General features: G+C 39.7%; 1 protein-coding gene across 4 annotated transcripts in view; it reads left to right on the top strand.

Annotated features, from left to right (window-relative positions):
* TENT4B (terminal nucleotidyltransferase 4B) overlaps nucleotides 1–11,992 on the top strand; it is a 77,350-nt gene extending 65,358 nt beyond the window's left edge. For 2 of the 4 annotated variants that reach the window (XM_060185585.1, XM_007538432.2), the window contains 5 exons: nucleotides 529–655; nucleotides 781–884; nucleotides 984–1,171; nucleotides 3,365–3,529; nucleotides 5,103–7,850. In XM_060185585.1, coding sequence (XP_060041568.1) covers nucleotides 529–655; nucleotides 781–884; nucleotides 984–1,171; nucleotides 3,365–3,529; nucleotides 5,103–5,279 — 761 coding nt within the window. In that variant the 3' untranslated portion in view covers nucleotides 5,280–7,850. Of the gene's footprint in view, nucleotides 1–528; nucleotides 656–780; nucleotides 885–983; nucleotides 1,172–3,364; nucleotides 3,530–5,102; nucleotides 7,851–11,612 lie in introns of those variants that run through there. The other 2 variants (XM_060185583.1, XM_060185584.1) reach the window with 2 other exon arrangements.
* Nucleotides 11,993–12,983: the final 991 nt, after the last annotated feature.

The following is a 12,983-nucleotide window of genomic DNA, read 5'->3' as shown; positions in this document are numbered from 1 at the left end:
TGTAAGAAGGTACTTATAGGGGGCCAGGCCAGTAGCACAGTGGGTTAAGTGCACATGGAGCGAAGCACAAGGACCACCATAAGGATCCTGGTTCGAGCCCCTGGCTCCCCACCTTCAGGGGGTTCACTTCACGGATGTGAAGCAAGTCTGCAGGTGTCTGTCCTTTCCCCCCTCTCTCTTCCCCATCTCTGTCCATTTCTCTCTGTCCTATCCAGCCACAACAATAACAACAAGGGCAACAAAAAAATGGGGAAAATAGCCTCCAGGAGCAGTGGATTCATAGTGCAGGCACCAAGCCCCAGCAATAATCCTGGAGGCAAAAAAAAAAAAAAAAAAAAAAAGGTACTTGTATTAAATGAGCCCCGTGTCCAGAGCATGTGGTCTTGTGTAGATACAAGATTCTGAGTACAATTCTCTTGGAAAAGAGTCCAGGAACATATAATTCATATTAAGCATATTAACAATTAACGTAGGAACATATTAAGCAATTGCCATGCTGACTGTTTTAATGCTATGTTTCTCTTGAAGGGAATGATGTTGGAAGGAGTTCCTATGGGGCCATGCAAGTGAAGCAGGCCTTTGACTATGCTTATGTTGTTTTGAGTCATGCTGTGTCACCAATAGCAAAGTACTATCCCAACAACGAAACAGAGAGGTAAGAGACTTCACTGAGACTAACCCATTGTGTCAGAATTGGCTGTGGCTTCTTATCTTCTTCACATTAATGTACCCCCTCCTCTTTTTTTTTCTTTTTCCTTTCCCCCTTTTATACACATGCAGCATATTAGGTAGAATAATTAGAGTAACAGATGAAGTTGCCACGTACAGAGATTGGATCTCAAAGCAGTGGGGTTTGCAGAACAGGCCGGAGCCTTCCTGCAATGGTAAGAGCTTCTCCTTGATTGCCCTGGTATTAGAGGCTTTTCTGTGTTGTGTGTATTTAACGGGAAGAAACGTTTTCCAATCTCTTGCCACTCTTTCAGGAAATGGTGTTACCTTGATAGTAGATACTCAGCAGTTAGATAAATGTAATAATAATCTATCTGAAGAAAATGAAGCTCTTGGAAAATGTAGAAGTAAAACTTCGGAATCTCTTAGTAAACACTCTTCAAACTCTTCATCAGGTCCAGTGTCTTCCTCTTCTGCTACACAGTCCAGCTCTAGCGATGTCGTAAGTATAACCATGGCTTTTCCAGGTCTGCATACTTACAGGCTTTGATTTTGGGTTTAGTTTTGTCTAGAGGGCCAAGGGATGACTCATTTTCAAATCTAGTCACATGAATTTTTGTTGTTGTTGTTGTTAGTGATTTAATATTGATTTACAAAATTATAAGGCAATGGATATAATTCCCCACCTTTCCCACCAGCAGAGTTCCACATCCATTGGAAACTGCAGTCATTCTCCCAAGATGACAGATATGGGTTGACATTACTTCTATAACTATCTATCTTTGTTCACATATAAAATTTTGTCAATTTTTTTCCTATGGTCCTGCCTTCTCTTCTTTTCTAAGTCACACCTATACCTCTTACTACTTCCAATTGTTCCACCTCCCAAGATCCTGATCACTTTGGGGTTCAGAGCCCTCTAGTTATCTTTCCCTAACAGTTCTTGCCCTCTGGGAATGTGGACCAAATTCTTTATGGGGTGCAGAACGTGGGAGTTTTGGCTTCTGTAATTGCTTCTCTGGTGGTCATGGGCATTAGCAGGTTGACCCATACTGTTGACCTATTAATAGGAAATTTAATGACTTTCATAATTATGTTTTTTAAATCAACATTGTGAGACAAAATTGTACTAAAAATTTTAAGCATATGTCAAAACTGAAAGAGTTTTTGTGAGTGACCATATATGCCAGCCATGTATTCTCCCATCAGCATTTTACTTCTTAATGTACTGATGGTTACTTCTAACCATCAGTCCATTCCTCTGCCATGGATTTACCTTATGCTTTGATACTTTTCTAAACAAATTCCCCCAAAATATTGTAGTGCACTCATCATTAACATAGTTCAGTATTTAGCTAGTTTGTTTGTCGTCTGTGGGGTTTCTCTACTCAAGCAGAATTTTTCAGATAGAACAAGATAAAATGACACAGTGGGAGGAGAGGTGAAGAAACCACAAGTTTTTCTCTTTTGCTATAAACTTGGCATAGAAAGAAATATATATAAGTTGCACTTTACTTATGATTTAACAAATGCAGATATACATGTAACCAAAAACTTTAGTAAAGTGCTGAATAGTATCATTACCCTGGATGGGTGATGCATTTTAGCAAATCCCCTTCTTGCCCTCAGAGGTCACTACTGTTAGGACTTCCTGATATTATAGGTTAGTCTTGCCTATCAGAATTTCATATTATAGTATGCATTATTTTGGGTAAGTCTTTTCCTACTTAGAATAATGTGTTTGAACTCTTTAACAGTGCCTCTCTCCTCAACCCCCTAGGGACCCTTAATTTACTTTCTCTCTATCCTGGTGGAGCTTTTGTGTCAGTTACCAGTTGTTAAGCTTTCCTCAGTAGGACTGAGAAAGTTCTGTGCATTCTAACTTGAGGTCTAAATTGGACATAGCCATCACTGAACTAGGACTTACATTACTTAGATGACACAAAATGTAATCTAAACTTGGGAAGGACACACTTTTAAAAAAAAAAATTATTTATTGCTTTTGCTTCCTAGAGCAGAACTATGGAGGACAGAGTGCTGAACTATTGATAGATGTCACTCACGCACATGGGGGGCAGCAGCAGAGAAGTCCTGCATAGGGAGCATTGGGGGCTGACAGCCTGTGACTCAGAGACACTGGGTGTAGTTGGGGGTGAATGGTAGACCCAAGGGAGCAGGTAGAGTCACGCCCCCTACAGCCAGAAACAGGCTCAGCCCACTGTCTCTGGGACATCCATATTCATGTGGTGTGTTTGGCTGAAGGGGCCACTGATTTATTAGCGCACATTCTCTGAATTGGAGCCTCTTAAACTAATCGTTTCATGTTTGACTGATGATATTAAGCTTGGGGGGCTGGGATTCCCCACTCTTCACCATGCGCCTTCCACTGTGCCAGGGTTCACTCTCTGTAAATAAAATCACAAATCAGCTTGGATTTCCATGAGCTCCTTCAAGGCTGATTAACATGGCCAGGTGTGGGTAGTGGATTTAGCAGGGAACAGAAGCCCTCTGATAAAATAAGCCATTTTTAAGTTTTTGAGTGAAAACTTAAGCTGTCAATCTCAGCAATTCCTTAGGGTGCCTTTTACTCCCAGATGTTTAAATTTAGTCCAGAAGTGGAAGTTGTTTTTCTCTCTCAGCTTTGAATATCTGAGTTGCTAATGTGTCACTTCATAATTCGTGTGACTTGTGTCAGGACTCTGATGCGACGCCGTGCAAAACCCCAAAACAGCTGCTCTGCCGTCCATCGACTGGGAACCGAGTGGGGTCACAAGAAGTGTCCTTGGAGTCTTCTCAGGCAGTTGGGAAAGTGCAGAGCACCCAAACCACTAACACCCCCAATAGCTCCAACAAACCTCAGGTGTGTGGAACTGGTATTTCTAATTGTAAATATTCAATACACAATAGATTTCTTACCTGTGAATAATATGAATGTAGCAACGGATATATAAGAACGCATGCACATGTTTGCATGTGCATATGTATCTATACACACCCCATAGGTTTAAAGAAAACTCTAGCTTAAGCAAATCTTTTTGTTGTCATTTTTTTTTATTGTTGTAGCTATTGTTGTTATTGATGTCATCTTTGTTAGGACAGAGAGAAATGGAGAGAGGAGGGGGAGACAAAGATAGACACCTGCAGATCTGCTTCACCACCTGTGAAGTGAATCCCCTACAGGTGGGGAGCCGGGGACTCGACCAGGGATCCTTATGTTGGTCCTTGCTCTTTGCAGCATGTGTGCTTAACCCGCTGCACTACTGCCCGACTCTCTGTTGTCATTATTAAGAGGCTTCAGATTATAGTAGTGTTTCTTGTGACACAATGTCCTGAGGTAATCTGAGACACCCTTATGGCAGGCCTCTGTGTGAATCTAGTGATTGGACCATAGATGGTGTCTCAGTCAGTCCACCCCATTACAGATTCAGCATTTAATTATAAAAAAAGATTTCAGTTGTAGCAAGCTTACATGAAATTTTCGTTTGACCTCATGGCAATCTTATTTTTGCTTATCTGGGAATAATGTGTCCCTCTTTATATTTCACTATTCAGGGATGGAAGAGACTTGTATAATGGTTATACCAAAAAAAAAAAAAAAAAAAATTCAAACCTGAGGCTCCAAATTCCCTGGTTCAGTCTCCCTGCACTACCACGAGCCTAAGCTGAGCAGCATTCTGGCTAAAAAGAGAAAGAGAGAGAGAGTTGTGTTTTTTTTTTTTTTTTTTTTTTTTTTTACAGAAAGGAGACATTAACAAAACCGTAGGATAGGAGGGGTACAACTCCACACAGTTCCTGCCACCCAATCTCCAGAGATGCTGGATTTTACTGTTCAGTATCTGGTGGTCTTTGTTGCAATAATCTAGTCACAGTCAGTCAAGCACAAGCTTTGCCATAAGTTGGTCATAGAGCTGCTCTGTTTTGTTTTTCAATTGCTGAAAATTCAGTTGATGGGGAATGAATGAAAATAAGTTGTTTCATACTGCACTCCAGCCTGTGGCCACCTCACCCTGAGGACAGTGTGGATCCTCGGAAGGGTCTCTTGGCAGTAGAGATTGACTGTCAGTGTCAGTCATTGGAGTCTGACTTGAGCCACAGAATCACTTACCTGTTTGCCATATTACCTTGCCATGTGGACTTGGCTAACAATGGCAGTCAAAGTCCCAGGTGATGACAGGGAAGAAGAGGCTGCTGTGGTGGCCTCTGACCTGGCAGTACGCCAACATCTCTGACAGGCTCTCCCAGGGTTGCTATTTACTGTGTAGTGGACTAGCGGTTAAGGTTCTTTAAGAACCTGTGCGTTCCAGCCTATGTTTTCTCCCAGCCACAGGCCAGCATATCCCCAGCTTTTGAAAGCTTTCCCAAGTCAGATCTGAGCAGATACTCTGTTGAATTCATAACACTGACATCTTTCTGACCATTTTCCTTTTCTGCAGCATGGATCAACAAGGCTCTTTCGTTCTTCCAGCAAAGGCTTCCAAGGTACAACTCAAACAAGCCATGGTTCCTTGATGACAAACAAACAGCATCAAGGCAAATCAAATAATCAGTATTACCATGGCAAAAAGAGGAAACACAAGAGGGACGCCCCCCTCTCAGATCTTTGTAGATAGTCGGCGTGGTACGATGGACTGTCTTCTGTGTGCAATGATCTCATGCTCAGGACAGTTGGATAGGGACTCCTGGGAGACATTCAGGAGCCTGACACTGTTCAGACGTTGATTTAGCAACTGCGTTTTTTCCCAGCTCGCCACGGAATGGATCATGAAGACTGACAACTGCAAAAACAAACAAACAAAAAACACAAATCAAAAAAAAAAAAAAAAAAACAGAAAGGGGGAGGGAAAAAAGGCTGCTCATTTGATAAGTCATACGCTACAACAGGGTCATTTTAAGATTTAAAGCTTGAATGTAAAATATATTTCTCATTGGCTTTATGCAGAGTTATAGAGAAATAGTATTCAGTGTGGGTAGGACAATAGGAGCAAAAAGTGATTTCAGAGGATGGGGTGGTAAGGAAAACAAAGATCTTATAGGAAGTCCAGATTCTAAAGGGGAAAGTGGTCTGTGCATGTTTTTTTTTTTTTTAATATTTTTGCATATATTTACCATTTTATTGTGTATATGTAGAAGACCATATAGGAAATCGATATTTGTAATAGTGGATTTGTTAATACTTTTTACATAACATTACTGTTTAAATTGTAAACAGATTTTTCTCAGGATTAGTTTAAAAGATAATCTGAATTGTCATCTTAACATCCATATATAGGGACGTGATTAGTTCTATTACCCAATTTGTTTTCCTCAGCATTGAAATGACTTAATAGAACCCTTGTGACCTGCTGCAAAAAATTTTTCCACTCTAAAGAAAAGGTTTATGGTGGCAAATAACATTTATTTTATTTTGTAAAAAAAAAATGTACTATGTACTTTTGTGTAAACACTGAAACTCTCTAGTCATCTCTAAGGATTAACTTGCAACTGTTTCCTGTAGTGCTGTCGTCTTGGGCAGTGGGCTATGACATGACTTTGTTTCTTTTGCAGTCTTTTTCTCCCTCTCCTCTACCCCTCCCCCCTTCCTGCTAGGGAAAACAAAGCCACCCTTGTCCGGTCCCATTCCTGTCGCAGGGAAACCTCAAGTTCCACAGACTTTGCATGCCGGCTCCTCTAACCTTGTGTGCTGTGTGTGCTTGTTTTTCTCATCTCTTAACTCTTTTTTTAATTTTAATTTTTATTTTTTTAAATCCATGCTTAACTACTGTGGGAGAGAATAACTGTAAACAGCTTTAATTAAATCATACTTATTTAAAAAAAAACTATTTTCTTATACTCCACTTTATGCTTTTGGTATTGTCAATCTTTAAAAATTAAATGGTCTTTGATAATGGATCTATTTTGTATTGCCTTATTAAGACCAAATACTTCTTGTCATCCCATTCTTTATCCTCTCCTTTCATGGAATTGTTACCTTTAATTAAAACTTTTTAAACATTGGCTTGTTTCAATCATACTGTAAATTTTGGTTGTGGTCATCTTTGAGTGCAAATGAGATGTATAATTCTTTTATTTGTCACATGTTGAGTTTTGAACTCAGTTTGGGATATTTAATATAATAGAATGTAAGTGACATTTCTGAAAATGCTTCCTTTCAAGGTGAAAGCTCTTGTGTTTAGCATCAGTGTGTGTGGCTCTGTTAAATACAGCCATTTCTGAGATGAGATTCTTTTATATATATATATATATATGCATATATATACATATATACATATAAAGTATATTGAACTTTTAGGAATTTCTTTTATATACATTTATGAAATACTGAAGACCAATCAGACCATTAATGGACACTTAGTGCAACTTTTTATAAAGAAAATAATGCAAAAGTAAGACCAAAACTTACGTCATCACTGAAATCAACATTTTTTTCAATATGTTCGTATTTTAATTCACAACGGAAAAACGTGTTCCAAAACTGGAAACTCGGTACTCATGTAAACCGTGGGAGATTTTAAATGTGATGTTATTTTGACAATGTTTTAAATTTTAGAGTCACCTTTTATTCTGATCAGAATTTTTATCAAGATGTTGAGCTTTTGGTTTTTGAAAGTAGTTTGTCATAACATATTGTGCATAATCACAGTATTTATTTTCTAGGACTGTTGTGAATGTGTAGTCTTATGTTTACTGCTAAGGGAACAATTATTTATAAACTAATATTAAATCCAGTATTAGCTGCCTATTTCAGACACTTAATACTTGCAAAGATCCATGTTACATTTACCACACTGAAGTTTGTGTTTTTTGTTTGTTTGTTTGTTTGTTTTTTGTTTTAAAGAATCACCCTCATTGTTGAAAGTAAATGTACTCTTAGGGTGCGGATATTAGTGTTCCAATAAGCATGTGATTATATTAAGGTGGTGGTAGCGGGAAGATCATCTTGATTCCATTGGGAATCTTAGGTTTTCGTAAATTTATTGGGAAAATAGTTTTTCCTGTACTGCTGAAGTTTCTTTTTGGTAAACAGTATCTTTCTAAAAGAAAAGCATGATGGAGAAAATTGAGGTGTGTACATTTCCTCAAATGACCAGCATTGTATTCGTGAATACTGTGTATCTTGCAATGAGCAGTGTGGAAGCTGTTCATTTTTCAATCTGAAGTAAAATACTTTCAAGAACTTTTCAGTTTGCCTGCTCATTTGTTTTGTACATTTCATCTCTGTATTTGACTCCGGTTTTCTTTTTTTTCTTTTTTTTTTTTTTTCTCTCTGAGGTTCAGTGGTTACTATACAGGTGTTGTGACTGTATCAGAAATGGGCCATTCAAATATTGCTCCCCATCCATTTCCATGAATCATAACCTTCCTTTGCTAGTCCTTGTAGCGTGGGGCTTCACAGACCTCGCCTCACTGTGGTGACATTGTTCTGCTGGTCATGGATGTTCCTGGTCAGTGCCCAGAGTGCTTCAGAGTGCTCACAATGAACACAGAAATAACAACTGGTTTTTAGAGGTGCTGACAGGGTCCAAGGGGTGAGCATGAAACTCAAGAGGTTCTTCTGTTTTGATGATGAAGAGGAATGCCTCCTCCCTAGCCTCCCTCTGGAGTTAAGGTGTCCATGAAGGTGCCAGGTTTTTGGTGTCTTTGTTCTGCTTGGAGAAGTGGTCCATGGTTCTCTCACCTAGCTTTGATCTGGAGCAGCTGCTTCGCTGATTTTACTGCAGCTGCCCTCCACTCTTCACCAGTTGATCGTTTTACATGTGTGTGCTATTTTGAGTATGTCTCACCTTCTCTTGTGTTCTGAGCCTCTCACTGATATTTAGATTATTTGCTTTGGCTCCAGGTGTTCTGGATAAAGTCTTCACAGAGCAAATCCTGGGCAGTGGGGAAAGCATGGATAATAGTCGTTTTCCTCCGCTGTCTTAGCTCTCTTCCCTTGATCCCTCTCCCCCTGTAATGGTAAGTGAGAGTTGTGTCTGCCTTGACCTATGGAGGACTTGTTTGGGGAAGTTGAGAACTAGGCTGCTGTAAACTACAGGGTCCTCTTGTGACATGTGCTCATAGCAAAGTCCTCACCCATGACTAGGATGTAGTTAGTAAAGGTCGCTCTCACCACCGTCAGGTATTGTTGACACATTTTGCTAGTCTTTTTATTGTCAATGACTGCATCCTCTCAATTTTATAGTAGTGATCGATGGTGTAAAAAAAGTCATCGATTCCTTCAGTTACAAGTCTACTGTTGATTTCTTAGTGTTTCAGTCAGTAACTGGGAATACTGATAGGAAGTTGATCTCATTTTTTAATTTTGTTTATTTTTAAAGATTTATTGTGGTCTGGGAAATGGTACAGTGAATGGGATGTTGAACTGTCAAGCTTAAGGTCCTAATATCACGTGCCAAAGTGATGCTTTGGTTCACTTTCTTCCCCCACTCTTTTCACTAATAAGGAAATAAAGCTGAAAAACAAAAAAAATTTTTTTTTTCACTTTCATGAGAGATTGAGAGAAGCCAGAGCACCACTCCTGCATACATAGTCCTAGAAATGGAGCCCAGCACTTGAGGCATGCAATTTGAAAGCTCTGTCCACTAAGCCCCTTCCTCACTACTCAATTAAATTCCCCTCCCAAATGAAATGTTGATAAAGACAATTCCAGGGAGTCAGGCAGTAGTGCAGCTGGTTAAGCGCAGGTGGTACAAAGTGCAAGGACCGGTGTAAGGATCCCGGTTCGAGCCCCTGGCTCCCCACCTGCAGGGGCGTCGCTTCACAAGTGGTGAAGCAGGTCTGCAGGTGTCTATCTTTCTCTCCCCCCTCTGTCTTCCCCTCCTCTCTCCATTTCTCTCTGTCCTATACATCAATAACAACAACAATAATAATTACAGCAACAAAATAAGGGCAACAGAAGAGAATATTTAAAAAAAGACAATTCCAATTTTGCAGCTATAAATAAATGTTAAGATTAATGGTCAGAAGAGTTTATTCTTAGCCATCTGTTCTTGCTCTCCTACCTCTTTAAACTCTTCTGACCAGTAGAAAGCAACATTGTCATAAAATGTTTTGTGAGCAAAGTACTCTGTGAATGATTCTGGCAAGCTTAATTGTGTAGAAAAGTTAAGTGTAACAGTTAACTCTCTGAACTAGTTTTCCTCATTAACAGTTCAACTAGTGAAATCCTTAAAGACTGTTTGTGTAGCATTAAGGTTTAAACTAAGATGATTGTGATTTCTTTGGAAATGGTGTCTTCCATCTTGCCTCAGCTTTGAAACCTGAAGACTCCCAACTACATGCTATTTTGCCCAAACTTGCAGGGGTGGAACAAATGTTGAGCATATCTTAATATGCTACTTGATACTGAGCTAAGAATAAGAAACAAGCCTGATTTTACTCTAGACAATTTTTTTGGTAGCAGCTCACAAATGTGGCCCAGGAGCCCATTTCTTCAACCATCTTCTCACAAACTAACTGCTTTGACTTCACACCTTAAGCACCTTCCCCCCCCCATCTACATTAATTAGCTACACAGATGGAAAAAAATTAAGTGTCGACAGAATCATCAACCAGAAGAATTGCTTATAGGTTCTGCTGATTGATTTGATAGCCACAAATTAAACAGTTACTTAAGGATGTAAGATGTTGATTGGTTTAAAGTGACTTGCCTTTAAAGTTCCTACTTAAGCATGTTCCTAATTGAGCTGAACTGAGTCCACAGTCTGTTAGAATGAGGTGAATCAGAGAGATAGAGCAAAGAGTGTAGCCCTTTCTGTTCTTCATAAGCTTGGGTATTTCCTGAAATGATTGAAATATTAGCGGTATCAGTGAAGAACAGGGCAGCAGGGACATGCCAAGTATCCTCTTGTGAATCATGTGAAAAGTGCCTACTGGTATTGGCACCTCATCTCTTTTTGCCTTTTAACTTAAGTCCTGTGGTTTCAGGCCACTTCGGCTCTTTTTTTTAATTTCCTTTTTGTTGCTCTTGTTATTGTAGTTATTGTTGATGTCGTTGTTGTTGGATAGGACAGAGAGAAATGGAGAAAGGAGGGGAAGACAGAGGGAGAGAGAAAGACAGACCTGCAGACCTTCTTCACCACCTGTGAAGCAACTCCTGAAGGTGGGGAGCCGGGGGCTCGAACCAGGATCCTTATACTTCACGCCACGTGTGCTTACCCCACTGTGCTACCAATCGACTCCCTCTTTTTTTTTTTTTTTTTTTTTTAAGAGGAGCAGCTGCATAGCCCAAATACAGGGAAGGTGTCCGTTAAGGAATTCACCTGCTTGGGCTTTTTTTTTTTTTTTTTTAAAGCATGCAATTTGAAAGATGCTGTGGTTACAAATTGTGGAATAGAGAACAAGCTGACTGGTGGGGGGTGGGTGAGGAGTGGAGAAAAGATCTAGATAAGCTTCTGCCAGTAACTTTATGCTAAGTTTATTTAGTCCTTATCTCCTATACTCTGGTCAGCTGTGCCCTTTAAAGAGTGAGGTGGTTGATTATCAGCATTCTTTGAATTTCAGCTTCAACCCAGATTTTATACAATCCATTCATAGCTGTCCCTTAAATGACCTCATTGCCTTTCTACCTGGTCACAATGTGTCATATGTCACGTCCCTACACATCATTGGATTTGTAATATCCCCTTTCTCTGATGTTCATAAATTGAAAGTTTCAGGAGTCACTTTCTACTAAGTCTTTGGAAAGTAATCAGACAGGCAAAGGCTTGTTACAAATGTCAGAGTCTTTACACCATTCACTGGTATTAAGGGGAAAAAAAAAAACCCTCTCTATATCACGTGGTGTAAAAGTTAGTATGAGACCAAGATAAGGATAGTTTCTGCATATAGAGTGGGAAGATGACTCGGACAAGCGTTTTAGTGGAATGTGCATAGATGGGTATATAGAAAGTTTGGTGAAACCAGTGCTAATTTCTAATAAACTTTTTATTTCCTTCTTTGATTAGCGTTGCCTTCCGTGTTAAGAAATGCGGACTCCTGTGAGGTGCTGGAGGTTTGAATCATCTTGAAAGTTTTCCAGTGTTGTCTAGTTACCGCTGCAGAGGCACCAGAAAAAAAAAAAAAAGATTTGATACAAATGATTTATGAAATCTCCACATTTCCTGAGGTCATATTACTGGGCACCAGTCCTGAAAACTATGAATTGCACACCTGGAAGTTCTTTTTATTAGCTAACGAGGATTTCTTCAAAGATGTCGATTGTTTGCTTTGAAATTTTTATAAATTGCATTTCTACACACATCTATCCCCCCAACGCTTACCATTGGGTTTATTATTCCTAATCTGCAATTCAATAAAGGCTTTGTGCTTTCATTTATCTTAACAACCTCTGGTATGAGCCTTTATGTAAAACTTGAATAGCTGCTTTTTTTTTTTCCCCCAATTCTAAAGATATCCTTGTTTAGACTGAAGGGAGGCTTTTTTTTCTTAATAAAACAAGTCGGTTTTAACATTTTAAAATTTGGATAGAGAGAGAAACTGAGGGGGAGGAAGGAAAAGAGAGAGAGACCCACGCACTGCTTTACCACTCGCAAAGCTTCCCTCTGCAGCTGGAGACCATGGGGACTGGAGGTTTGAATCCGGGTCCTTGAACACTGTAATGTGTTTGCTCAGCCAGGTGCGCCACCATCGGGCCCCGGGAATTTTCTTGTATGAAGGTAGCATTTCTGCGGGGTTTCCCTCCTTTTAATGTTAGAGGCTCAAGTTACTTTATTTTTTACCTGCCTGGGTCCTAGTCCAAGATAACTGACCTCCCCACCATCGGCAAGACTGGAAACTCCTTTGAATTTGGTGATTTGCAAATAACCAATGCAATTTTAACCCTTTGTGCGACAAAGATGAGATACTCGATCAGAGGGATTTTTTTTCTTTTTTCTTTTTTTTTTTTTTAAGATTTTGTTTATTAATGAGAAAGATAGGAGAGAAAGAACCAAACATCTCCTTGGTACATGTGCTGCCGGGGATCGAACTCAGGACTTAATGCTTGAGAATCCAATGCTTTCTCCATTACACCACTTCCTGGACCACCTTGACCAGAGGGTTAGTGGAGCGACAAGCTACACAAGATTTAGAAAAGAATAATAAAAATATTATTGCTTGGTTCTCCCAAGAACAGAGAGAGATGGGCTTAATAACCAAGGCTTATTTTCTGGATCCTGCTCCCTCAGGGGAGCCAAATTAACAGAGCACTAGCTCGGACCTGTGCTACCTGCTTGAAACGTAACCGAGTGGTAGTGAAGGAAATTCTGCATCATTTCCTCCAAGATAATCACAAACTGACTATAAGTGAAGTCTCAGCAGAATGTAGACAGCTGGCT

Source organism: Erinaceus europaeus, chromosome 2 (assembly GCF_950295315.1).
Source record: "Erinaceus europaeus chromosome 2, mEriEur2.1, whole genome shotgun sequence".
In the NCBI taxonomy this organism is placed as follows: domain Eukaryota; kingdom Metazoa; phylum Chordata; class Mammalia; order Eulipotyphla; family Erinaceidae; genus Erinaceus; species Erinaceus europaeus.
The sequence above is the reverse complement of the archived record's forward strand: the minus strand, read 5'-3'. Positions and strand labels throughout refer to the sequence as shown.